General features: G+C 44.2%; 1 protein-coding gene across 4 annotated transcripts in view; it reads left to right on the forward strand.

Annotated features, from left to right (window-relative positions):
- CRTAC1 (cartilage acidic protein 1) overlaps positions 1-27,496 on the forward strand; it is a 503,192-nt gene that overhangs the window by 449,346 nt on the left and 26,350 nt on the right. For all 4 annotated transcript variants that reach the window (XM_072129951.1, XM_072129950.1, XM_072129948.1 and 1 more), the window contains exons 9-14: positions 2,243-2,325; positions 5,883-5,983; positions 8,757-8,925; positions 22,428-22,573; positions 24,448-24,490; positions 26,722-26,865. In XM_072129951.1, the coding sequence (XP_071986052.1) occupies positions 2,243-2,325; positions 5,883-5,983; positions 8,757-8,925; positions 22,428-22,573; positions 24,448-24,490; positions 26,722-26,865 (686 nt within the window). The remainder of the gene's footprint in view (positions 1-2,242; positions 2,326-5,882; positions 5,984-8,756; positions 8,926-22,427; positions 22,574-24,447; positions 24,491-26,721; positions 26,866-27,496) is intronic.

Genomic DNA, 27,496 nt, shown 5'->3' on the forward strand with positions numbered 1-27,496 from the left:
ACTAAGGACTAAGAGAAGAAGGACACAGGCAGCGTTGTGTCATACCAAGAAGTCATTAAGGTCCCCAAAACTTTCTGGGGGACTCCCCAATGAGCTCCCAAGACAACAACTCAACCCTACTATGAGGCAAGCTTCTAGAGACTCCTCATGGTGACCATTCATGGAGGCAAGAGTTCTCACCTAGCCATTAGGTTCCTGCTCTCGTCAGCACTATAATTGTTTTGTTTCTTATAGAACCCTGACCTACTTGGCAGACAACCCTCATGTCTTAAAGCTCGTCCCCCTATGTGTAGGTAACTGAGCTGTAGAGTACTTAGTACCCTGAAAAGGTGCCATAGTTCTCATTGCATTACTCATGTTTGACCTTTGCTTCTGTACCCATTTCTGAATTTGTCCTGACCTTGGCCTGATGTTTTGAGTCTGAACCTGCCCTGACCTCTGCTTAATGACTGTATAGACAAAGAACCAGTCCTGACCTCTGTGGTATGATTGCTTGACTCTGAACCTGTCCTGACCACTGTCTGATGACCCTATTGCATCTGAACCTATCCTGACCTTTACCTGATGGTGATATTGACTGTTGACCTGTCCTAACTCTGCTTTGTGACCGTATTAATGCTCAATCTGTCCTGACCTCTCTTTGATGACTTTGTTGCCTCTGAACCTGTCCTTAACTTTACCTGTTTGTTTGAGTGTATTGACTGTGAACCTGTCCTAATAACTACCTGATGATGATATTGATTCTCAACCTGTCCTGACCTCTGTCTGCATTCACTCTTAAAGGAAATCTACCATTACCAAAAAGTTTAAAAAAAACTACATACTCACCTGTCCTCCTCTTCTCTAATCTTGACACGCCAGGATCACCAAGCAAAAAGACTCATAATTAGCAGCACAGAGACCAGGGACGAGAAGTCCGGTGCTTCGGGCTGCTAATTATGCACAGTCTTCAGGAGAGGAAGATGACGTCACACAGGGGTTGTGCATATTTAGCAGCCTGGAGCACCGGACATCTTGTCCCTGCCCTCCATGCTTCTGATTATGAGTCTTTTTTATAAGATCTTTTTGCTAGGTGATCCCACCGTTATAAGATTTTAGAAGACAAGCCAACCAGGATCAAGATGAAGAGGAGGAGAGGTAAGTATATAGTTTTTTTTTTCCTTTTTGGCAATGGTAGATTTCCTTAAACTTGTCCTGACCTCTGCCTGATGACTGTTTTGACTCTGAACCTGTCCTAACCTCTGCCTGATGACTGTATTGACTCTGAACCTGTCCTAACCTCTGCCTGATGACTGTTTTGACTCTGAACCTGTCCTAACCTCTGCCTGATGACTGTATTGACTCTGAACCTGTCCTAACCTCTGCCTGATGACTGTATTGACTCTGAAGCTGTCCTGCCCTCTGCCTGATGACTGTTTTGACTCTGAACCTGTCCTGACCTCTGCCTGATGACTGTTTTGACTCTGAAGCTGTCCTGACCTCTGCCTGATGACTGTTTTGACTCTGAAGCTGTCCTGCCCTCTGCCTGATGACTGTATTGACTCTGAAGCTGTCCTGCCCTCTGCCTGATGACTGTATTGACTCTGAACCTGTCCTGACCTCTGCCTGATGACTGTTTTGACTCTGAACCTGTCCTGACCTGTGTCTGATGACTGTGTTGACTCTGTGATGCCAATCATGACTTCTTCCATATTTATAAATGAGCATTTCCTGACCTCATCCTGTCTCCTGACCAGTTCTCAGAGTATGGTTTTGGTACTGAAGACTGGTGTCTCTGGTCCCACCTGGGTCAGCTGTCTTCTTACAGAGACTACTCCAAGAGGTAGTGACACGGTGGCTCCCTGCAGAGAAATCAGATCTCTGTATGGGGGTAAAGGGTAAATACTATTGTATCAGGGTTAAATCAGTGGGACCATAAATTGAATTTGGCAAAGGTCTCCAAACTCTCATGAAATCATATACCATCCCCAGGGTATGCTACCCCCCACCCCCTTCCATGGGGAATATCACTTTTTGACACTATCGTAAAACAGTTTTGTATTAAAAATAACAGAAATGTTCAAGAGGAAGGACACAAGTATATCAACCTTAGAAGACAAAACCGCCCCCCAAATTGTGGTCTCTCCTACTTTCCCGGTACTGCACAGTCATAGCAATGACTTGGTGTAACGTTACTATTACTATGATGATGTTATGCTGAGGTTTATGCGACTATTGAGTATGTCTATATTGTCTCTTGTAGAGTCGGACGTCGAGAACATGCGGATCCATTTATGGAGGAACTCAACCCAGGAGATGCCTCAGAACCAGAAGGAAGGGGAACCGGTAAGTGGAGAACATTATTTTGTAATAATTTGAAATACAAGCTGTAATTCCAGACACAACCACTGGGCAGGTGTGGAGCTGTTTCAGGAAAACAGACATCATTGTTTTCTAAATCACTATTGGGTGTTTCTGATCCACTCACATTGTAATGGGATCTATTGGTCCCTCTAGATCCAAGGACATACGTATAATTTACCTCTATGATACAGATTATTGGTGGACAGTGGAAAACAGCAGGACTGAAGATGTAATTGCGTGTTGTTTCCATCTCATAGATCTCATCATCTCTGATCTGTCTCATCTCTCTCTATGGGGCAGATTTACTTACCCGGTCCATTCGCGATCCAGCGGCGCATTCTCTGCGCTGGATTAGGGTCCGGCCGGGATTTATTAAGGTAGTCCCTCCGCCGTCCACCAGGTGGCGCTGCTGCGCTGAAGAGCATCGGAACGCACTGGAATACACCGAGCCAGGCTGAGTGAAGGTAAGTGCAATTTTCGGGACACATTTTTTTTTAAATGCAGCGGTTTTTCCGAATCCGTCGGGTTTCCGTTCGGCCACTCCCCCCGATTTCCACTGCGTGCATGCCAGCGCCGATGCGCCACAATCCGATTGCGTGCGCCAAAATCCCGGGGCAATTCAGGGGAAATTGGCGCAAATCGGAAATATTCGGGTAACACGTCGGGAAACCTGACACCTATGTGTCAGATACTAGTGAACGTTCAGAAGCTAAATAAAAGTGTATATAACCCTGTACCCTGATAATCTAAGCACATTGTCAGCACAGAGCATCTCATAGCACAGAGGGATCATGAAGTGTCTGCTTAAAGAGGCCCCGCCCACACTCTGGACCATCACTGAGCAATAGGAGCTAAAACACCAATAATACTGATTAAAACTGTAAATTAAGGGGTTAAAAATTAACTTTATTGTGTAAACATCACTAGGGAATTAAAATTTGAGAATTTTCTTTCATGGGGTAACCCCTTTAAAGTATCGATAATCGTAGACTGCCTATACTCCAGTAATCCTTCCTGCTCAAACCAATGTCAGGGATTCCACTAGGGAATCATTTAGAAGGGTTCAGCTTTCCTGCAGCTCCTCCGCAGGAGAACTGAGGAATTGCACTTTGCATATTAAAATTATTAGAGTTGTGAATGCAAATTTATTAGAAAATATTTTTAAATTTTTCAATTGATTTTTACAATAAAGGGATTTTCTGAGAGTCCAAAAATACCCCATTAACACACTAAAATAGCCACAAAGAGGCAGAAACTAAACCAAGGTCTTGGGACCTGAGATGACTCCTTTGTGACTTCATTTACCCTTCCATTATTGTATATGTGAAGACTAAAATTTTTGCAGTGGGGAAGGTTGTTCCTTAATTAAAGGGATGAACAGCGCCACACCTGTTCACTGGTCTTGGCTGGTATTGCAGACCTCATCACTTTTATGCTGCTAAACTGCAAAACAAAACCTATGGATGGATATAGAACATTTTCAAAAAGAGATCAGGCTCCTGTCTCTTAAAGGGGTTGTCCAGGATTATGAAAACAATGTCACACCTGTCCATGGGTGTGTTACAGTCTCATCTATTGACTTTCAAAATATTGCAAAACTACACATAACCTATGGAGAGATGTGCTCCTTTTTAAAAAAAATAGGCAGGTTTTCCTTAATTTTTTGGAAAAAAAAAAATCTTTTATAAAGGTTTTACTGCATTCGGTTTTAGACTAAAAAAAAATTTGGCGGCGATAAAAGGCAAAGTACTTACAATACGGAGCAGCATGACAATCCTCTTTTTATTTATATATATATATAGTATAAATATATTTTTTATTATATATATTTATTATTATATTATTTTTAATTATTATTTATAAATATATTTATATATTTCATAAAAATTTTAAACTAAAAATGTAAATATATATATAAGTATATAAATATAAATCTGTTTATGTTAACATTTTTTTTAAAAAATATATAAGTTATAAAATGAAGCGATGGGATCAAATTTCGGTCATTGGGTTGAATTAATTTATAGGATCCTATATACAGTATATTTATAGAACCTTATTCCTTCTGCCCGTCATTCCCAGGTGTAATACCCCAGTTCCTCCAGTGGGTGGCAGTGGAGAATTGTGCATCAACTTCCGAAAAATAAACAAATAGTTGGAGAAATCATTAAGTTCTCCATATTAACCAGTTCAGCGCCGCAGTCTGTAAATGTCACTGCTCTACAGGCGTTAATCCCCGGAGTGTGATGAATCTCGCTGTCAGCGATGTCCCGGCGCCGTGGATTTGCTTCGAAATGTAACATTTTGGGAGAAATCTTGCAGAAAAATGTTGTATCTAATCCTGATTTATGCAAGGAATTGCAATGAGGGGCTCAAGTTCTTAAAGAGACGGCAGAAGAAGCGATGGCGTCCGCGGAGGAATGTTAATTATGCGTCTGGGTGACGAGTCAGATGATAGCGATGATCCTATTGATAAGTGATCGCAGTGTAGAAGGGGACGTGACCTTGGGATATTACAGCGATGCCCTTCATGGATCTTATAGAATAGGCTGTTATCTGTAGTATAATTATTAATGGGTTCCTCTACCTGTAGGACATGATACTATGACCTCATATACAGCCCAAATTAAGGCTACATCTACCAACCTTTTACTAACAGGGACATCAAGGGTTAATGGGAATCATGTTTGGCTCTATAAAAACTTAGGGAGGGAAGGGCTCTAAAATATGGACCTTAGGATTCTGAATCATTTCAATACTTTATAGAAATTTAATTCACATTACCCCTGGCTCCCTGCCAGCAGTTTGTAGTGAGTACCGTGGGAAGGGCATCTGCAGTCTGTGTGTGTCTGTGTCTCCTCCTGCATTCTTCCTCTCCTCCATCCCCCCCCTCCCTCCCCCGCCGGCTCAATGCACATGACAGGAAGTGGGGAGGGAGCTGGATGAGTGAGGAGGAGAGGAGACTGAGACACAAGCACACACAGGCTGCAGCTGCCCTTTCTCCTGGACTGACCACATGCTGCTGACAGGGAACCAGGTAATGTAAAATAAACTTTTATAAAGTACTGAAATGATTCAGAATGCTGACAAAGGCATTTCTAAACTCAGCACAGCAGAGGCTATTGGAACCTGTCACCAGCTAAAAATGACATTCCTGGTGACAGGTGCCCTGTAATATGTGGTTGTATTTTACCCACATATTTTGGGGTCCCTTCTATGAAGTTTTCAAAGTCTTTGAAATGACAATTTGGAAACATCTTATCCCATAATTCTATGTTGTGCCATTCCTCTGTTATTCCTCCTTAAAGTTTTATGAATAAATTGCCAACGGGGTGTTTCCGTTCTCTTTGTCAAAGGGGTGTCTCCCTGTCTCTCCCATCATGTAACAAATGTGTATGGTAAAAGTGGGAGGAGTTGTCTCTTGTGCTCATAGGCGCCCCCTGCTGGGTAACAGACTGTTCTGGATGATGTGTGAGGGAGAGAAGTGACTACAGGTTTGTTCACCCATAGTATAATTTTCATTGTCCTTGCACCCATAGGTGGCGCTGTGACTGATTACGATGGAGACGGAATGCTGGACCTAATCTTATCCCACGGAGAGTCCATGGCACAGCCCTTATCTGTGTTCAAGGGGAAGCAGGTGAGACTCCATGGTTACTGTGACCACCACCCAGGGGGACCTGATCAGGGGAATAAATAAGCAACGAAATGGGCCCTTATCTAACACTAATCCACTATCCATGAAGAGGGGGGTGAGCCGTCTCATCATTGGACCCAAATCAGTCAGAAAGGGCAGGGACCCTCTGTTCTCCCCTAATATTAGGACCATGATGCTTTGCAACAAGGTAAGAACTTACTTGGGTATTGGCATTGCACTCATACAGTACCAGCCAATGAGCAACTAGCAAGTTTCCGAATTTTCATAATTTGCAGAGAAATAACTTTTCTCCATCAGCTTCGATATTTTCCTCACTTTCTCGGGATTAGATGTAAGTGAATTACCCGAAATGACTGTTACACACTGTAGATTATGTTCTAGACTGACTAATGCAATGAGTAGAGCGGGACATGGCACCAAGAGACTCCACTCCGCGCTGCAAGAACATTGAATATACATCACATGTATAGATCCATACAGCCAATAGGATGGGACCAGATGGTGCCACCCCCATAGCACTTGATATAGCACTTACTGCCTGGGCCAAGATACACAGTATACACATACAGGCAGCACATCTAGTAACAATTCAGACCGGTAAAATAGTATCTCACGTCACAGCGTAGGGTAAAGCTGGATCTTATGACTCCGGATCTTATCATCATAATCACAACTGTCTCAACCAAGATAAGAAGTTATCACACAAACTGCATCCCACCCCTGTGTGGGGCCAAATACTCTCACCAGGGGCGTTACTAGGAGAGGCAGGGCCCCATAGCTTTAGATTTCTGAATAGGGCCCCATTACCCCTCCAAAAAATATACATATTTGTATACTCACACAAGTGATTGACAATCACAAACATTTATACACTCTTATATACACACATTTATATACTTATGCTGTATTCAATATATACACACCATGTACACACATAAACACACCACATATACATACACACAGCAAATACACACATACATACAGTACCATATACATCCATGAAGCATATACACATATACATACAACATGTGCACACATACACACAATACTACATGAACCCATGCAGAATATACACATCACATATACACACAGCAAATACACACATGCAATGTCATATACGGACATACAACATATACACACACATACAGTATATACACACTATATGCACACATACAACATATATACACATACACACAGTACTATATACGCCCATGCAGCATATGCACATCCCATATACACACACAGCAAATGCATATATACATACATACAATACCATATATGGACATACAGAATATACACATACATACAGTATATACGCACTATATACACACATTGAACATAAACACACCACATATGCATACATACAGCATATACACACATATATACAGTATATACGCACCATATACACACATTGAACATAAACACACCACATATGCATACATACAGTATATACACACATATATACAGTATATACGCACCATATACACACATTGAACATAAACACACCACATATGCATACATACAGCATATACACACATATATACAGTATATACGCACCATATACACACATTGAACATAAACACACCACATATGCATACATACAGCATATACACACATATATACAGTATATACGCACCATATACACGCATTGAACATAAAAACACCACATATGCATACATACAGCATATACACACATATATACAGTACTATATACACCCATGCAGCATATATACATCATATACACACACAGCAAATACACACACACATACATACAATAACATATACATACAGCATATACACACACATACAGCATATACACATCCAATTCCTTAGATGCTGGGCCCCCCTGACACTGTGGGCCCCTCTAGCGGCTGCTACCCAGATAGTTATGCCCCTGGGTCCCACACAGGTGTGTAAGGTGCATTAGCTACCTGAATACTACAGCAGATCTGGATTGTGTGACTCAATTATCACTAATAGGCGGAAGATACATGACAGAATCCATGTTCCTCTCTTTCCTGAGACAAGATAAGCAAATTTACAAGAAACAGTCAAAATGTGTCATCAGGCAACACAGAAACTACAGAGCATCATGATCTTGGTAAATGATAATGGGCTCTACAGTGACAGAACCCCCGGGAGATGGGGGTCCAGTGACAGAGTTACGGGTCCATTTTACTGCCTGAGTCAGTAAAAGTCTCATAAAAAGTCCCATAGTCACTCTAGTACTGAGACTTTTTTGGGACTTTTTGAAAAAAAATTTTCCCAGACAGAAAATAGTCCATGAGTCAATGTAATGTATCTGTAGTAGCTGAACCCCAAAATAATGGACATAGAACTGTCCCAAGGAGCCCCCTAATGATGAATAGCCCCCTATATCTATAAACCTGACACCAGGTAACACTTCACACCAGGTAGATACAATCGTAGTTTACTGACTTGTTCTGACTTGGATTTACTATTACTATTTACTGACTGAGCTCAGAAATAGTTATTTAAACACTGTATTCAAAGAGTCATGGGGGCGGAGACAAGACCTGCTGTAGTCTCCTTGATGGCTAATGCCCCATAGTTCAGATACAACATCACAGGTCTCCTGCAGGTAGGTTATGACGATGTACCTGGACTATGGGACATGAGTCATCTAGGAGAGGACACCACACTGTGACTTTTCCCCGCCCCTGTGACTCCGTAGGTCGTTGGTCTTACACAGTCCGGGTATTTCAGAAATAAAAGGTCTCATTATGTCTTCCAGGGCTTGAAAAACCACTGGCTCAGAGTCATACCACGTACCAAGTACGGGGCTTTTGCCCGTGGTGCCAAGGTGGTCCTCTACACCAAGAAAAGTGGGGCGCATCTAAGAATTATCGATGGTGGATCTGGATACCTCTGTGAGATGGAACCAGTGGCCCACTTTGGTCTTGGTAAGTAACACATTAGATACGGAGATACTGAGAGACTGTATTAGTCAGAAGAAGACTTATGGTGGACAATGCCGATACATGTGATACCTCTACTCTCTAGGGGCCTCCAGTCCAGCATGGAAGGAGTTAATATCCCTTACCGAATAATCATGTGATGACTGTATATCAGCCCACGGATAGGCTGGTGATGCTGTACAGTCATTTGTCAGTCAATAAGGAGTTAAAATGCTCGTTATGTCTCTGGTCATGTGATGTCACACAGGTGCATGGCATGTTATATTAAAGAGAGTAATCCGAGCTGTTATATTGTGCACCTGTGTGACATCACATGACCAGAGATATAACGAGCCATGCACCTGTGTGACATCACATGACCAGGGATATAACGAGCCGTGCACCTGTGTGACATCACATGACCAGGAATATAATGAGCCGTGCACCTGTGTGACATCACATGAACAGGGATATAACAAGCTTTGCACATGTGTGACATCACATGACCAGGAATATAATGAGCCGTGCACCTGTGTGACATCAGATGACCAGAGACATAACGAGCCGTGCACCTGTGTGACATTACATGACCCGGGTTATAACGAGCCGTGCACCTGTGTGACATCACATGACCATGGATATAACAAGCCGTGCACCTGTGGGACATCACATGACCAGGGATATAACAAGCCGTGCACCTGTGTGACATCACATGACCGGGGATATAAGGAGCCGTGCACCTGTGTGACATCAGATGACCAGAGACATAACAAGCCGTGCACCTGTGTGACATTACATGACCAGGGTTATAACGAGCCGTGCACCTGTGTGACATCACATGACCATGGATATAACAAGCTGTGCACCTGTGTGACATCACATGACCAGGGATATAACAAGCTGTGCACCTGTGTGACATCAGATGACCAGGGATATAATGAGCTGTGTACCTGTGTGACATCACATGACCAGGGATATAACGAGCCATGCACCTGTGTGACATCACATGACCAGGGATATAACGAGCTGTGCACCTGTGTGACATCACATGACCAGGGATATAATGAGCCGTGCACCTGTGTGACATCACATGACCAGGGATATAACGAGCTGTGCACCTGTGTGACATCACATGACCAGGGATATAACAAGCTGTGCACCTGTGGGACATCACATGACCAGGGATATAACGAGCCATGCACCTGTGTAACATCACATGACCAGGGATATAATGAGCCGTGCACCTGTGTGACATCACATGACCAGGGATATAACAAGCTGTGCTCCTGTGTGACATCACATGACCAGGGATATAACAAGCTGTTCACCTGTGTGACATCACATGACCAGGGATATAACGAGCTGTGCACCTGTGTGACATCACATGACCAGGGATATAACAAGCTGTGCACCTGTGTGACATCACATGACCAGGGATATAATGAGCCGTGCACCTGTGTGACATCACATGACCAGGGATATAACAAGCTGTGCACCTGTGTGACATCACATGACCAGGGGTATAACGAGCCGTGCACCTGTGTGACATCACATGACCAGGGATATAACAAGCTGTGCTCCTGTGTGACATCACATGACCAGGGATATAACGAGCTGTGCTCCTGTGTGACATCACATGACCAGGGATATAATGAGCCGTGCACCTGTGTGACATTACATGACCAGGGTTATAACGAGCCGTGCACCTGTGTGACATCACATGACCAGGGATATAACGAGCCGTGCACCTGTGTGACATCACATGACCAGGGATATAACAAGCTGTGCACCTGTGTGACATCAGATGACCAGGGATATAATGAGCCGTGCACCTGTGTGATATCACATGACCAGGGATATAAAGAGCCGTGCACCTGTGTGACATCACATGACTAGGGATATAACGAGCCGTGCACTTGTGTGACATCACATGACCAGGGATATAAAGAGCCGTGCACCTGTGTGACATCACATGACCAGGGATATAACAAGTTGTGCTCCTGTGTGACATCATATGACCAGGGATATAACGAGCCGTGCACCTGTGTGACATCACATGACCAGGGATATAATGAGCCGTGCACCTGTGTGACATCACATGACCAGGGATATAATGAGCCGTGCACCTGTGTGACATCACATGACCAGGGATATAACAAGCTGTGCACCTGTGGGACATCACATGACCAGGGATATAACGAGCCATGCACCTGTGTGACATTACATGACCAGGGTTATAACGAGCCGTGCACCTGTGTGACATCACATGACCAGGGATATAACAAGCTGTGCACCTGTGTGACATCAGATGACCAGGGATATAATGAGCTGTGTACCTGTGTGACATCACATGACCAGGGATATAACGAGCTGTGCACCTGTGTGACATCACATGACCAGGGATATAATGAGCCGTGCACCTGTGTGACATCACATGACCAGGGATATAACAAGCTGTGCTCCTGTGTGACATCACATGACCAGGGATATAACGAGCTGTGCTCCTGTGTGACATCACATGACCAGGGATATAACAAGCTGTGCACCTGTGTGACATCAGATGACCAGGGATATAATGAGCCGTGCACCTGTGTGATATCACATGACCAGGGATATAAAGAGCCGTGCACCTGTGTGACATCACATGACTAGGGATATAACGAGCCGTGCACTTGTGTGACATCACATGACCAGGGATATAAAGAGCCGTGCACCTGTGTGACATCACATGACCAGGGATATAACAAGCTGTGCTCCTGTGTGACATCATATGACCAGGGATATAACGAGCCGTGCACCTGTGTGACATCACATGACCAGGGATATAATGAGCCGTGCACCTGTGTGACATCACATGACCAGGGATATAATGAGCCGTGCACCTGTGTGACATCACATGACCAGGGATATAACGAGCCGTGCACCTGTGTGACATCACATGACCAGGGATATAACGAGCCGTGCACCTGTGTGACATCACATTACCAGGGATATAACGAGCCGTACACTGGTGTGACATCACATGACCAGGGATATAAAGAGCCGTGCACCTGTGTGACATCACATGACTAGGGATATAACGAGCCGTGCACTTGTGTGACATCACATGACCAGGGATATAAAGAGCCGTGCACCTGTGTGACATCACATGACCAGGGATATAACAAGCTGTGCTCCTGTGTGACATCATATGACCAGGGATATAACGAGCCGTGCACCTGTGTGACATCACATGACCAGGGATATAATGAGCCGTGCACCTGTGTGACATCACATGACCAGGGATATAATGAGCCGTGCACCTGTGTGACATCACATGACCAGGGATATAACGAGCCGTGCACCTGTGTGACATCACATGACCAGGGATATAACGAGCCGTGCACCTGTGTGACATCACATTACCAGGGATATAACGAGCCGTACACTGGTGTGACATCACATGACCAGGGATATAATGAGCTGTGCACCTGTGTGACATCACATGATCAGGGATATAACGAGCCGTGCACCTGTGTGACATCACATGACCAGGGATATAACGAGCCGTGCACTGGTGTGACATCACATGACCAGGGATATAACGAGCTATGCACCCGTGTGACATCACATGACCAGGGATATAAGGAGCCGCGCACCTGTGTGACATCACATGACCAGGGATATAACGAGCCGTGCACCTGTGTGACATCACATGACCAGGGATATAACGAGCCGTGCACTGGTGTGACATCACATGACCAGGGATATAACGAGCTATGCACCCGTGTGACATCACATGACCAGGGATATAAGGAGCCGCGCACCTGTGTGACATCACAGGACCAGGGATATAACGAGCCGTGCACCTGTGTGACATCACATGACCAGGGATATAACGAGCCGTGCACCTGTGTGACATCACATTACCAGGGATATAACGAGCCGTGCACCTGTGTGACATCACATGACCAGGGACCAGTGATTATCCACAGAAAGTAAACAATGAATCTTCCTATAGCAGGACAGCAAGCAGAGATGTACAAAACCAGTACAGAAATCACATTGGAAAATTCTATACCTTTTCATTACACATACAATTTCAATTATTTGCTGAAAGTGGGCGACGCCTCTAACCCTAAAACTAACTTTAACCCTAATGAAAAAATATTCTGAAAACGAACATAACGAAAAAGGACCTTTTCATTAAAAAATAAATCAGTGTTTTACGGATTCTACCAATCGCTAGTTTTGTCCAGTAACATCCATTTTCAAGATGCTACACGGTGGTGATACATTATTATTGGTATTTTTGTCATAATGACAGATACATCCCCCTACAGCCACATGAATTCCTTATGTACAGCCTTATGTGGGCCCCCCCAGCAGCTCTGGGCCCCAGCACTTGCCCAGGTGTGCCCAGTGCTGGCGCCGGCCCTGCCTCAGATAACAGTACAGAGAGGCTTTGCTCTGTACAATAATATGTGAAGAGATCTTTAAAGGAGCTCCCCGGCTTCCATCCCTGCCCCCCCCTCAGATGACTACAGTGACCTTATAGTACAACTCCCTGTCTGCTCTGATCAAACTCCATCTTCACTGTGATTTCTCTATCTCTGTGTTGTGACTATTATCAATCCCATGATGCCTCATCATAAGATCAGGTAGAAAGTTAGAGCCAGTCCCATCTCTGCCTGCTGGGAGGACAGTGTTATTATCCTACTCTCTAACATCCTCCATAGTTAGGACTGGTACCTACCTGAGATGGCGACCTCCCCAGAAACCATAGAAAGATGGAGGTTACCATGAGATCACATGACCCTAAGGAATATTTACTAGAGTGCCCCTTTAAGGAAACCTGGATATAATGTATCATATGAATAGAACTTGGCCCAAACGTAGAGATCCAGATTTCTCCCACATTTGTGATTTATGGACGTGTCGAAGCTTCACCCTGTTATCGGGTCGTCTCCTTCTCCCCCGCCTGCTCTCAGCCGCTCCCTCCCACATGGCCGCCCTCTGCCTCAGCTCTTGGCTCCGGCCTCACCTCCCACTTTGCGTCTCGCATTACGTATCGGAATAGCAGATGGGATCGGAGCTGGGACACAGATCAGGGATGAGATCATTCGATGGTGCCTGATATTACCCAAAATTTAGAGGAAATTCACTTTTTGTTTCGTTGCACCTGAATTTGTGCTTTTTTTTTTTATAGTATTTTGTTCATTACATTTTATTCATTTTTATTATGATTTTTACTATAATTACATGTGTTACACGGATTATTAATATTATTTATCAGTTATTTTATCATGTTTTTATTACATATTTTTATGTTCTCTTTCTTTATAATTCGTTACCCCTCCCCGCCCCCCAGTTTTTAGGTTTATCATGATAAATTGTATCGATCGATCCATTTTTAGATAAAAATTGCTAAAATACACCCCCCCTCCCCCATCCCCCACATCTGTCGTGACCCATTTATTACATCATTAATGACAATGGATGATGAAGCGGACAATTGATTTTAATCTCTTACCATTAATTTCATGGGAGGAGAAAAAACTGGTAATGACTGAACACAACATCAGTTTATTTACATGTAAATGCTAATGGGGCAGTACATTCGGGTTTTTGTTGCTTTTATTTTTTCATGTATTTAAAGGGACAGTATAATGTATGATGTTGACTTCTAGAAAACCCCTTTAAGCATCAAGATGCCGCGCCTTTTTATGGGCAGGTCACTCCCATAATACCAGAGGAAAGTGCAGCCTATCTTTTTTTCTCTTTCTTGTGGAAATATATTAAAGGGATTGGCCAGTCTTGTACATAAATTGCCCATGTGCGTTTAATGCCTTAATAATATTTCCTGAATGTTCATCAAGTGGTTCAGCAATCCTACTACTTACTTTTGTGCTGTGTGCAGTCTCTCCGTGATTCTTTGTTTACATGTCTGAGCACTGATGAGTAGGAGGAGGTGTAGCAGGAGAGTTATCAGCTCTCTCCTCACTCTGCTCTCTCCACTCACTTTATCTCATCCAATCACTGATATATTCCTCCTGAGCCAATGATTTTGGCTTTGGTCAACCATGATTGGTCCATGTTGCTGTTGCCAGGCTTTTATGGTGTAAGGAATCTGGACTGCTGTGATGTAGGTGAGCCAGGAATGATAGCGCCCTCTTCTGGGCTGTAATATGTAAGGGGAGTCCCACCTTGACCAGTCTGGTTATGTGTGTGGGCCCAGACCTCCCTGGGGGATAGGATGTAATCACCATCACTGGAGGGCTGAGTCTGTACAATCGTCTCCTGATTGCATGGAAGGTTCTGCAGACCATGGGGCATATTTATCAGGACCTCTGCGCACCGCCACTGGTGCAGAGGCCCTGAAATAATCGCAAATGCTAGCTTATTGCTAGCTTTTGCGATTATTTTCCCCAATCCGCCACCTTCACGCCAGTGGGGCGTGAAGGGGCGTGAAGGGGGGGCGCGGCCGGCCGAGCGGGGGGCGCGGCCGGACGGGAGTGGGCCGGCGCGGGGCGTTACTGTCCCCGCGCCTGCGCACTCGCTGCTGCCGGCGACTTTTCATACGTGAAAAGTCGCCGGTTGCGTTTTTTTCTACGCCAGGCCCTGCCTAGTGTAGGATAAACGCTGCGCAACTGGCAGCCCGATACATCAAGAGGCAGAAGCCTCTTCATGTATCGGGCTGCGAATTTGCAGCGGCGGGGCTATCATACGCTGGCGCACGAGCACCAGCGTATGATAAATATCCCCCCTTGTCTCTGAGCACATGGATGACTTGCTTGAAGCTTCCCAATTATTGGGTTTCGAGGCCAAAGTAGCTGTCACTGTCACAGAGAGCGTCCTTTCTAGTTAAGGGTTGCACTGTGATTATTCTCCCAAATCTATCATCACTTATATAAGCTAAGTATACAGTCAGGGAGCCTAAATTTTCATTGTGTTATAAGAACCTGCCTGATTATTATTAGTAATAATAGGAAACTTACCATCAAATCCATCCTGATAAACCAGGGACATTGCTCATAGACCCAGGCACAGGGACTGTGATATCTTCTTATATGTGTTATCCATGGCCTCCTGCCTTCTAACATCAACTTTTATAATTATGATAATTAGCAAGAAGGGCTCATGGGGGAATTATTACAGTCCCTCCGTGTTGTAGCTACCCAGGTTTTTACATTGTCTCCCCCTCTCCCCTGCTCCCTCAGCACTTCCCCTTCCTTCTGCCTGATCACAGTGGGAGGGGGACATTCTCTGTGCACACTGTAACAGCCGGTGAAGCTAAACAACAGGCGGGAGTGCCCCTGGTTTATTATGATGGATTTTAATAATAGATTTCCTTTAAGAGTTTATATCCCCCTGTATAGAGCCTGTATGGTACAGTCCATGATACGAGAAGATCCGATCCCTGTAATGGGTGACACATATAGACAAGGGAGCGATCTATACATTGACTAGTGCTTTTCTTTTTGTTTTGGATGGGGTGTCCCTTTAATAATTGAGGAACGGTATAAAACGACTAAGACGTGGTCATTTACGTGGAAATACATTTCAGGGGGTGGAGCTCCTGTAGGTCTATTCTGGGTCTCGTTCTGAGTAATCGATCCCGTCTCCTCCATCTCGGCCGATCACGAGGCGTCCATACGGTAGAAGTGTCCTGCTGCAGAAATCGCAGGACCCTCAATCATTACAGGTCCTGTTACTGGCACCACATTCTTCATCTGCGGTCACGGGCAGCGGAGACGCCATTTAATCCCTTTAATAAGGGATCACATGGAATTACCGGGCCGGGATCTAATACATAGATTAATAACTTCTGGGATTGGGAAAATCTCATTTAAGGGAAGATAAAATAGAGCTGTAAATAGGGCGACACATAATGATGTGTTACATTATTACACCACGTGTAGGATGGGAAGTGTGAATGGAGCTCAACCCTTAAAGGGACGCTGCACCATTTTCCTGGCTCTAACTGGTTTTTACAAATTTCTGCAATTTTTTTTCTGTTTTGCACCTAGAAATTAGTGGCTCAATATATTCACAACCTTTCTAACAAGGCAGCTCAGATACAGCAATACAGCTCCAGCTATGGTGGATACCACTTTTATAGCAGCTTAGATACAGCAGCTCAGCTCTATGTAAGGTGGATACCTATATATTGGCAGCTTAGATACAGCAGCTCAGCTCTATGTAGGGTGGATGCCTACGTATTGGCAGCTTAGATACAGCAGCTCTGCTCTTTGTAAGGTGGATAACTATCTATTGGAAGCTTAGATACAGCAGCTCAGCTCTATGTAAGGTGGATGCCTATATTTTGGCAGCTTAGATACAGCAGCTCAGCTCTATGTAAGGTGGATGCCTATCTATTGGCAGCTTAGATACAGCAGCTAAGCTCTATGACAGGGGGATGCCTATCTATTGGCAGCTTAGATACAGCAGCTGAGCTCTATTTATAGTGGATGCCTAACTATTGGCAGCTTAGATACAGCAGCTCAGCTCTATGTAAGGTGGATGTCTATGTATTGGCAGCTTAGATACAGCAGCTGAGCTCTATGTAAGGTGGATGCCTATATATTGGCAGCTTAGATACAGCAGCTCAGCTCTATGTAAGGTGGATGCCTATGTATTGGCAGCTTAGATACAGCAACTCTGATCTATGTAAGGTGGATGCCTATCTATTGGCAGCTTAGATACAGCAGCTAAGCTCTATGTAAGGTGGATGCCTATATATTGGCAGCTTAGATACAGCAGCTCAGCTGTATGTAAGGTGGTTGCCTATGTATTGGCAGCTTAGATACAGCAGCTGAGCTATATGTAAGGTGGATGCCTATATTTTGGCAGCTTAGATACAGCAGCTCAGCTCTATGTAAGGTGGATGCCTATCTAATTGCAGCTTAGATACAACAGCTCAGCTCTATGTAAGGTGGATGCCTATATATTAGAAAGCTTAGATACAGACATTCAGCTCTATGTAAGATGGATGCTTATGTACAGCTTAGATACAGACATTCAGCTCTATGTATGGATAGATATGTCTATAATATTGTATATATACCAGTTGTACACAGTGAGAAGTGATTCCTCTCCAGTTACATCCTTGGAGGGGAGCGTGTCTTGCAACAATGCATCATAAATCACAGTGCAGAGAGCAGGGGGATTCATGATACTTACACTGCCAGACATTATTGGGGTTATCCCACATAACAAATTAGGCCCTATCCACAGGACTGATCAGTGGGGGTCTCAGTGAAGAGATCCCCACAGATCACGAGAACATGGGGTCCGATATACCTGTTATATTAGTGACATGTACAATGTCTAGTCTCTCTATGATAGCATTGTGTGTACATTAAGTGGAGCTAAACTACTTACCCATCTCTTTAGTGTGATATAAATGAGTTATTTTATCTTCTGTTACAAAAAATATTGTTCCTACTGGATACATTCAGCCCCACACAATGGGGGTCATTTACTAAGGGCCCGATTCGCGCTTTCTCGACGTGTTACCTGAATATTTCCGATCTGCGCCAATTTTCTCTGAATTGCCCCGGGATTTTGGCGCACGCGATCGGATTGTGGCGCATCGGCGCCGGCATGCACACGACGGAAATCGGGGGGCGTGGCCGTAAAAAAACCCGACTGATTCGGAAAAAAAAGTGTTGCTCGACACGCGCTTACCTGCACCCAGGGTAGGACGGTGAACTCTGATGCAATCCGATGGTCTTCAGCGCAGCAGTGACACCTGGTGGACGTCAGAGGAACTGCCTTAGTGAATCGCTGGAAGACCCGAGTCCTCCGCAGAGAACGCGCCGCTGGATCACGAATGGACCGGGTAAGTAAATCTGCCCCAATGTGTTCCCCATTATCTGTGTCCTGACATAAACCTATGAAACCTAATGTTCCGCTCCATTCATTGTGGATTTGTAGCCTGGTAACTGTGTCACTGATGGAACGTACGGGGATGCTGAAATTCAGAGACTATTTTTTCTGGAAATATCCCCATTTGTTTTACACGTAGGTAACAATGTTATAATGACCTCATGAATTTCCAAATATCAGGACCTCAGAGCTCATCTAGTCCAGACCACGTTATGTCAGGAAATAGGGTCTTATCCAGAGAACTTGATCCCAATGAGAAAAATTAATGGCCCCAATCTTCATTACATAGGACTGAGTTTTACGGTCCTTTCTGAGATGAAATATCTCTATTTTTCGGGTAAATGCCCTTTCCTCGGTAATAATTCACGGTAATCAGCCCTGAAGCTGGAGGCAAATCTATCAGGCTTAGCTTTAAGAGACGGGTTTTGTGAATGAAGTCATATAATATTTTGCCAGGACCTTCTATTAATGTCTGATAGTTGGATCGAAGGCTACGAGGGACTGTAGAAATTTCAATCAATCCGACTTAGACAAAGCCTCTTGTAGACAGGTCTGTTTCATATCAGAAATGTTATGCACTGCAGCCATGGAATTAGGTGAACCCCACATTTTAATGGGATATATTAAGAAAAAAGGGGGTAACATAGCAATCTTAGGTCCCTGTTATGCTGTTTGTTTATGTTACCCAGAAAAAAGGATCATTTTATTGTTTATTCCCTTTTAATGACCCATAAAGCAGTTTGCAGGCTTCTCATTTGCTCCTCAGGGGCGGGGCTCTATGCAGGTTCTTTCAACCTAATGCAAATGAGAGTTGTGTTACCTCCCCCAAGCTTCCTGTAGAAGCTGCATGTGATGTCTCTATGATAGGAGACAAGATAGGAGACCAATGGATGATCGGGGCAGGGCCCACATCTAACCATCATGATAACCAGCTGTTCCCCAGTCCTAAACAGAACCCACAAGGCAGAATCTGTTGTCTTGGCTTGGTGAAGTAGCCAAATGCTGTAATTGAGGAAACTGTGAATGGGTTGGGTGTAAGAGGTCCATTTTGGCGACCCGGCCCCCATCCCTGTGCATTCATCCAGGTCATCAACCAGAAATGTAACAACTAATTATCACATCCCGATTGTCATGTCTATGGGGTCAGCTTGAGATTGGGATTTAATCTGAAATATTTTTTCGTTAGATACTCTTGTGTGTGGATTTACCAGGGGATTAGAGTTCCCTTAGACTTTTTGCACTCATCTGTAACCTCAGCAGATCTGTCAGACTTCATGCCAAAGATAGTGCATTAAACTGTGACAATGAATGGGCCGCCATCAGAGGGGGTTTAGTGTGACTGTGTTCAGGGGGCCCTGAGGAGGAGAAGGGGCCCCAAGTTACAGAAAACACTCCTCTCCTCCCAGGGGCTTGGACTCACTGTGAACACAGGGCCGGATTATCATTCAGTGGGGGGGTTGGGGTCCCACAAAATGTGCCAGTTAAGGGCCCCAAACTTCCAAGCGGCGGCCCTGGAAATGCCAATTTATCATATTATTACTCAGTAGTATCCACCAAGCACCAGGTCCATTCCATAAAGCCAGAAATCCATTGCACAGTCCAAAAAACCTGAATAAAAAAAAACCCTAGAGATTTAAAGGAACCCCCAATAACCCCTATCATGATGGAATAGGTTCAGTCTGAAAACCTCAACAAAACAATGGGGGTCATTTACTAAGGGCCCGAATCACTATGTTTCATCGGGTTTCCCGAAAAGTACCGATTTGTGCCGAATTGCCCCGGGTTTTTGGCGCACGCGATCGGATTGTGGCGCATCGGCGCCAGCATGCATGCGACGGAAATCGGGGGTGTGGCTGTCGGAAATCCCAACGGATTTGGAAAAACCGCCGTATTTTTTTTTAAAAAATGTGTTGCTTGACACGCACTTACCTGCACCCAGCAACGGACGGTGAACTCCGACGGACTTCAGCGCAGCAGCAACACCTGGTGGACATCGGGCACACGGCCTTAGTGAATCGCCGGAAGACACGATTCAGCGTTGGAGAACCCGCCCCTGGATCGCAAATGGACCGGTTAAAGTAAATCTGCCCCAAGGGGTGGGAGACAAAGCCTTTTCCCTTTGGGTCTACAGACTTTAGAATCAAGACCCTGGAGAATCTCAGGAGGAAGGGTGAGAACAGGCAGTGGGGTCAGGTGTATCTCATATGTCACCCCAATGGTGGTTGTAGAAATTGCACAAGCCAAGCGATTGCTTGGGGCCGAGGAGATTAGGGGAACCCCACACTGACGTCCTCAGCAGGGACAGAGTATAAAACTTGCTCTTCCATTCAGAGCGGAGTAATGGGCCCCATTATACCTTTGCTTTGGACTATAGAAACCCACCCTTGGTTCTACTCCTACTCCTATGTCACATTGAGGACCCATTTTACAAATGTGTTATCAATATTTTTACCCCAGAAAACCCCTTTAACAATATGGAAAGTTGGTGGAACTGCCCTAAGACTGTAAACGCTGCCATATTCTCACAAGAAGAAAAAGATACAATACCACCGAAAGACACAGGGGCACATTTACTTACCCGGTGTTCCGGGATTCACTAAGGTCATGCGCCCGATATCCTGCATGTGTCACTGCTGCCCCGAGGTCCGCCGGAGTTCACCTTCTTCTTCCTGGTGCATATAATTTTTTAATTTCCGTGGTTTTTCTGAATCCGTTGGGTTGTCCGATGGCCATGCCTCCCAATTTCTGTTGCGTGAAAGCCGGCGCCGATGCGCCACAAACCGAATGCATGCGCCAAAATCCCGGGGCAATTCAGTGCAAAACTGAAATATTCGGGAAACCCAACAAAAGTGCGGCATTCGGACACTTAGTAAATGAGCCCCACAGTGTAAATTAGACAAATATATACTTGAGGTATAGGTGGACTAAGAAGGTCAGTTACCCATGACTTGTCCTGTAGATCTAAGCTGGTTCCCATGTTCTCCATGCATTATCTACATCATTGTCTGTTTTGCCTTTATGAAAAGAACAGAAAAATTCTTAGAAATCTGAATTCACAAAACCAAATACTTGAGTGTCTACTTTGAATTGGATGCCAATGACGTCTTATACAAATCCCGGGGTTTTAGACCGATATTTATAGATGTTGATTTTTCCTGACGTCTCCGACCAGGAATGAATCCACATTCTCTCCGTAAAATCCCTGTAGTTATTTTATTTGCATTGTGATTATTATTACGGCTTGAAGATCGTTCCTTCGACTTCCCAGTATGGTGGAAGAAGTCTATTGTCATTATAGCAAGTTCTCAGATTTCGGCTTTATTGGCTCAGAACTGAAAAGGAGAGGGCGATAAAACTGTAGGAAACTCCAGCAACTCAATTTATAGTTCGCGTTGCCGATCCATAAAAACTCAAAGAATCAAACGATATTATAATGTATCGGGAAATAATTATGGGCAGGTTCTGCTCGTCTGGGCTGAATTGCCCCATATGATGACTGTTTTTAATAACGCGGGAACAAGCGAATGTTATAATGTCAGTAACTGGGAGGCTTTCACATCGAGATTGTGCTCCGTCGATAATCAGCTCTGCCCTCACATCCAGAAACATCTTGATTCCATTTGCTTTTTCTCTTCCAGGCAAGGATGAGGCGAGCAGCTTGGAGGTGACTTGGCCTGATGGCAAGATCTTTACCCGAGGCATCGCTGAAGGGGAGATGAACTCTGTATTGGAAATTGCATATCCCCTTGAGGAGGATAGTGTTACCAAACCCACGGCTATAGAGGTGAGGTTTTGGGGCGATCGTGGCAGCATGATATGTTATGATTCATTGTAGCATGGTGAATATAGTTTTGTGCAAAATAAAATGCAAGAGCTTTGTAGACTCACCGGTCCCATCATCACGAGCAATGGCTCCGCATCCACAACAACTTTCGAAGTCCATTGCCCCAATAACCTTTGACTCTTGCCCATCCTATAAATCCTTCATCGACGTTCTCCCTAAATACTGCCACCACAAGAACATCTCTCATGTCCGCTCCTTCCTTTACCCAAGTCTACAAATTGCATTTCCATAATTCATCGCCCCCCCCGCAGAGACTTCTGCAATACTCCCCCTCCAATCTACTCTTAACTTTGCTGCCTACCAAGTACATCTCTCTCCTCATTTCTTATCCACCTCGTGTCTCCACTGCACAACTTACTAAAAATCTCAACAATGCCACACAAAGTTGTCCACAACTGGTCCGGCCCATACTTCTCTAATCACCCTTCACCGTCCCACACATAATCTCCGATCCTCACCAGAACTTCTCTTCTGCTCTCCTATTATCCACTCTCCTGCAATGTTGACACCTAAGTAGCTCCCTCTTCAGGTTTTCCTTCTGGAAGGCAAAAATACTCTGTGTCATAGGAATGACATTTTTGGTAAGGGACATTTGATCCAAGAATTTATTTTTTAGGTCGGGAAAGAATATTTTCCCTACGTTGGACTAGTTGACATCAGCCCGTCAACCATTATGATAACCATTATAATCAATCATTATATTGGTTTTGCCTGCCTCTCAATCCACAACCTAGGATTATGAGTGGAACTTGATGGATCTGCCTTCACCAATCATATTTACATACCCTCCCTAATATATTTTAGGAGACAAACATGTGATAGCCATACAAGAGACAAGGTTAGACAGATATTGGAAACATAGGACTGGATCCTAATATCAGGGTCGGCTCCAGGTTTCAGGAGGCCCTGGGCGACAGAGCCTCAGTGGGCCCCTTTGCAGTGAACTCACATGGCGGCATTGATAATTCAGAAACTAAAACCGTCTCCTACCCTACAATATTCCCTAGTTTATCATCCCAAACAGCCCCCTCATGGCCTATGGATTTATTAATATAGCCCTCTCTTCCTCATGAATTCCTTATGTACAGCCTTATGTGGGCCCCCCCCCCCCCCCACATCAGCTCTGGGCTCCAACACTTGCCCAGTGCTGGCGCCGGCCCTGCCTAACAAAGAAGCAGGGACAGACACCTTTTTAGTGAGCAGGACCCGGGCCGCTCAGGCCCGGGTTAAGGGGAGGAGCTGTCGAGTAGCTCAATGCAGAGAACAAAGAGCTCAGCAGTGTGAGGATGCCCCCCCCCCCCCCCAGTACACTTGGAAAAACTACAGTGATACATGTAAATCCATATTTTACAGTCCTGCTGCTACTAAAAGTATGATTATACAGCTATCCAGGACAGTATCCAACACTGGCTGAAACTTTGCATGGGCAAAACTGCCGGCACAATCCCTTTAATCATCTTACCGACAGCCCAAAGTACTTCTACAATCCAAAGGCCATGAGGTCCTGCCTCAGTTATCATCTAATATCTGTAATAACAGGGTGAAGTCAGCTTATGTTAGACGCAAATAATTCCAATATATTCCACAAATGGCAAAAAAATGAGTTTCTTTATGAAATGTAGAGATATGTGGATGTACGGAGGAGGCTCTAGTCTTCGCGTCTCACATAGAGGTCAAACAAATGACATTTTCCGTACAGCTAATCACTTGACTAAATAAAACTGGGAAGGAAATTGCCTTTTGATCTTTTTCTTTCAATATGACAAAAATGATTATAATTTGCTTTTACCTCATTTATCTTTTTCTTCGCACAGTGCGGCCAGGGCTTCTCGATGAATGAAAATGGACATTGCGCAGGTAAATGAGGCTTTAATGTTCTCGAAAATAACACACCTGGATTATAAAAGGAGAAGTCATTATGTATACACATATTTCCTGCCTGGATGCCCAGTAAGCAAACGCTTGGGATAAAAACCCATAATAATCCATCTGTTTGACTGAATTGTCCTTCTGAGACAACGACGGGATCTGCAGAAAATGAGCAGTTTGCTGAATTCCAGGTCGTGAGGCTTTGAGATGACATTTTTGTTCTGAATAAATCACTTTACACATTTTTAAGTGAATTTTTTTGAGACATTGGAGAGAGTAGAGACCCAAATGTAGCTAGAAGCCTTCATATGGTCTAGATCAAGTCTTCTCAAACTTCTATGGCCCCATTGACCAAAGGTGAAGCCTGGTCCTACTCAACACCCATGCCTATGGTGGGACATGTAGAGTCTAGCTTGAAGCCTTCGTATGGTCTAGACCAAGTCTTCTCAAACTTCTATGGCCCCATTGACCAAATCAAGGTGAAGCCTGGTGCTACTCAACACCCATGCCTATGGTGGGACATGTAGAGTGCCCCCAGTACCAGCCTCATAGCCTTCTTCACTAAAACACAGCGGCCCTAGATAACAAGAGAGACCCCCGGTAACTTCAGCTGCACCTGGACACGTTTCATAGAGCCTTTACGATCCAGTTATGGACAATACACAACCAGTCACTAACACAGCCGATACAATGTTTGTCTTGAGCTTTAAAAAAATTAGACACAAAGCAAATTATTCTATTAAACATAAATGTAACTCTTCTCCCGTTGCACCAGCGCTGTTGGTGGTCCTAATGGGCTTTGTAGGTTGCATATTTTTGGGACACTTTGGTGATAGTAGAAACCCTATATAGCTTGAGGCTTCATTATGGTCTAGACTAGCTTTTCTCAAACTTATATGGCCCCATTGACCAAATCAAGGTGAAGCCTGGTTCTTCTCAGTCATCAACACCCACGCCAATGGTGAGACATGTAGAGTGCCCTGTCTACAAACCACAAAGTCTTCATTACCAAATGCCTCACAGAACCACTCAAAAGTTAGACCCAAAGCAAGCTACACTCCTGTTGTTCCAGTGCTTTTTGGTGGTCACAATGGGTTTTGCAGGTTGCTCTTCAGTGATGTATACATGACCATAGCAGAAAGTCACCAGCCTCAGCGACCAGTCAGAGAACCAGAGTAATGACGAATTTGCCAAGTTATGAGGTAGGATTATGGTAGGATTATGCTGACTACAGTGCTATGATTGTGACTGGTGGCAATGCGCCTGATACTTTATTCTATGCTTTTCTGTGTTCTGTGCCAATCCATGCCACCTAGGACTGTGGTTCTGTCTTGGGACTTTAAGGAGATTGGGGGCATGAAGTCAAAGCTTGGACTTATAAGTAATGCTCGGAGTAAGTCAGTGATTGAGGGCATAGACCTATATAATGACTAGGATCACAAAATGTAGACCATCGAAGCTTGAAGACCACTTGATTTTGCTACTTGATTCTCATCCTTGGGGGGGGGTACAACCTACTGGCTCACGAGAGGCAAACACTGACTCCACAGAGACAGAACATGGGTCACCATGAGTTAGGTTATATGTAGCTGTAGTTTCAGGCTGAGGTTCCTTGAACTCACCAATACAAATATTCTGTTAGACAACCATCCATCAATTCCCTAGGAAATCAACCTAAAAACTGGGTTGTCTTATGCTCGAATTTATATTATGTAACAGCCTTGGCTCACCATGAGAACCACAAATTGTTTGGCTCTGTTTGTCTTGTGCAATCCCAAAGAGTTGACTAGGAAGCAACTGGTCAATAGGAACACCTGTGGCATATGTTGGGCCTACCACAGGTGATTTTGACGGCTCACCCTTCAACCATAAGTAAGATTTGTTATAAAAATTGTAATATGTAGGATGTATCATCAACTAGATTCAATAATCTATAATATTGGAATCATCATATGAAATAGATCATCATTTAAATGATTTCTCTATTTACTTCCAAATTAAGATCTTTTGGGCCCATTATTATGTGTTAGAACTTGGGGCCCACCGGAGGATCCTCTGATGCTCTGGTGGGCCAGTCCGACACTGAGTAGGAATCTTGGTCACACGCATCAAGACCTTCAAATCATTGAATCATATTTGAGTTTAAAAACATTTTAAATTTTTGAGGAATATGTCGTTACAGAACTGGCAGTAATCTTGATCTTCTTCCGTTTTTTTAGATACTGATGAGTGCATACAGTTCCCGTTTGTGTGTCCCAGAGAAAAACCTATTTGCATCAACACATATGGAGGCTACAAATGTCGTCCCAACAGGAGATGTAACCGCGGCTTTGAGCCCAATGAAGACGGCACAGCCTGTGTTGGTAGGTCTATGCTGACAATGTTCTTAAATGTTGACTTGGATTTATTGGAATTGGAAAAAATAAAATATTATTCCGTACCTGACAAACTGATAGAAAGGGGCATTTGGGGCTTAAAATATTGTTAGCATATCCATAAAATAGGACCTATATATCAGATTGGTTGAGGGTCCAACATCCAGCACCCCCACTGATAATAGAGCCGGAAGCAGACAGCACCATTCTCTATTTAGTGGTCAGACCAGGTTACTGCAGATCAGCCCTTATTCACATTAATAGAAGCAAAGCTGCAGTAACTTGGGAAGCAGGTTCAATGAAGTCCAAAGGTTAAACCTCGGCAATTATTGATGTAGACTCTGGTGGCAATCATTTTTTATCTAAAGCTTTTCCCCCTCATACTTGTGTGGTAATTACAGAATAATCTTTATTTCTACTTTTTTCGACCCTTACTGTGCTACACATCACCTTACTGTGGACTGATGCTCTAATGATCCAATGATAGTGTTTAACACAGCGGCCAATCAGAGGAGGAAAAGAGCCTGAACCAACCAAACCAGGAGGCGTGTCTTAGACTCCAGAAGATTCTCTGTAGCTCAGCGATTGGCTGATCACAGCTAACTGACACTAACTGACT

Source organism: Engystomops pustulosus, chromosome 11 (genome assembly GCF_040894005.1).
Source record: "Engystomops pustulosus chromosome 11, aEngPut4.maternal, whole genome shotgun sequence".
Taxonomy (NCBI): domain Eukaryota; kingdom Metazoa; phylum Chordata; class Amphibia; order Anura; family Leptodactylidae; genus Engystomops; species Engystomops pustulosus.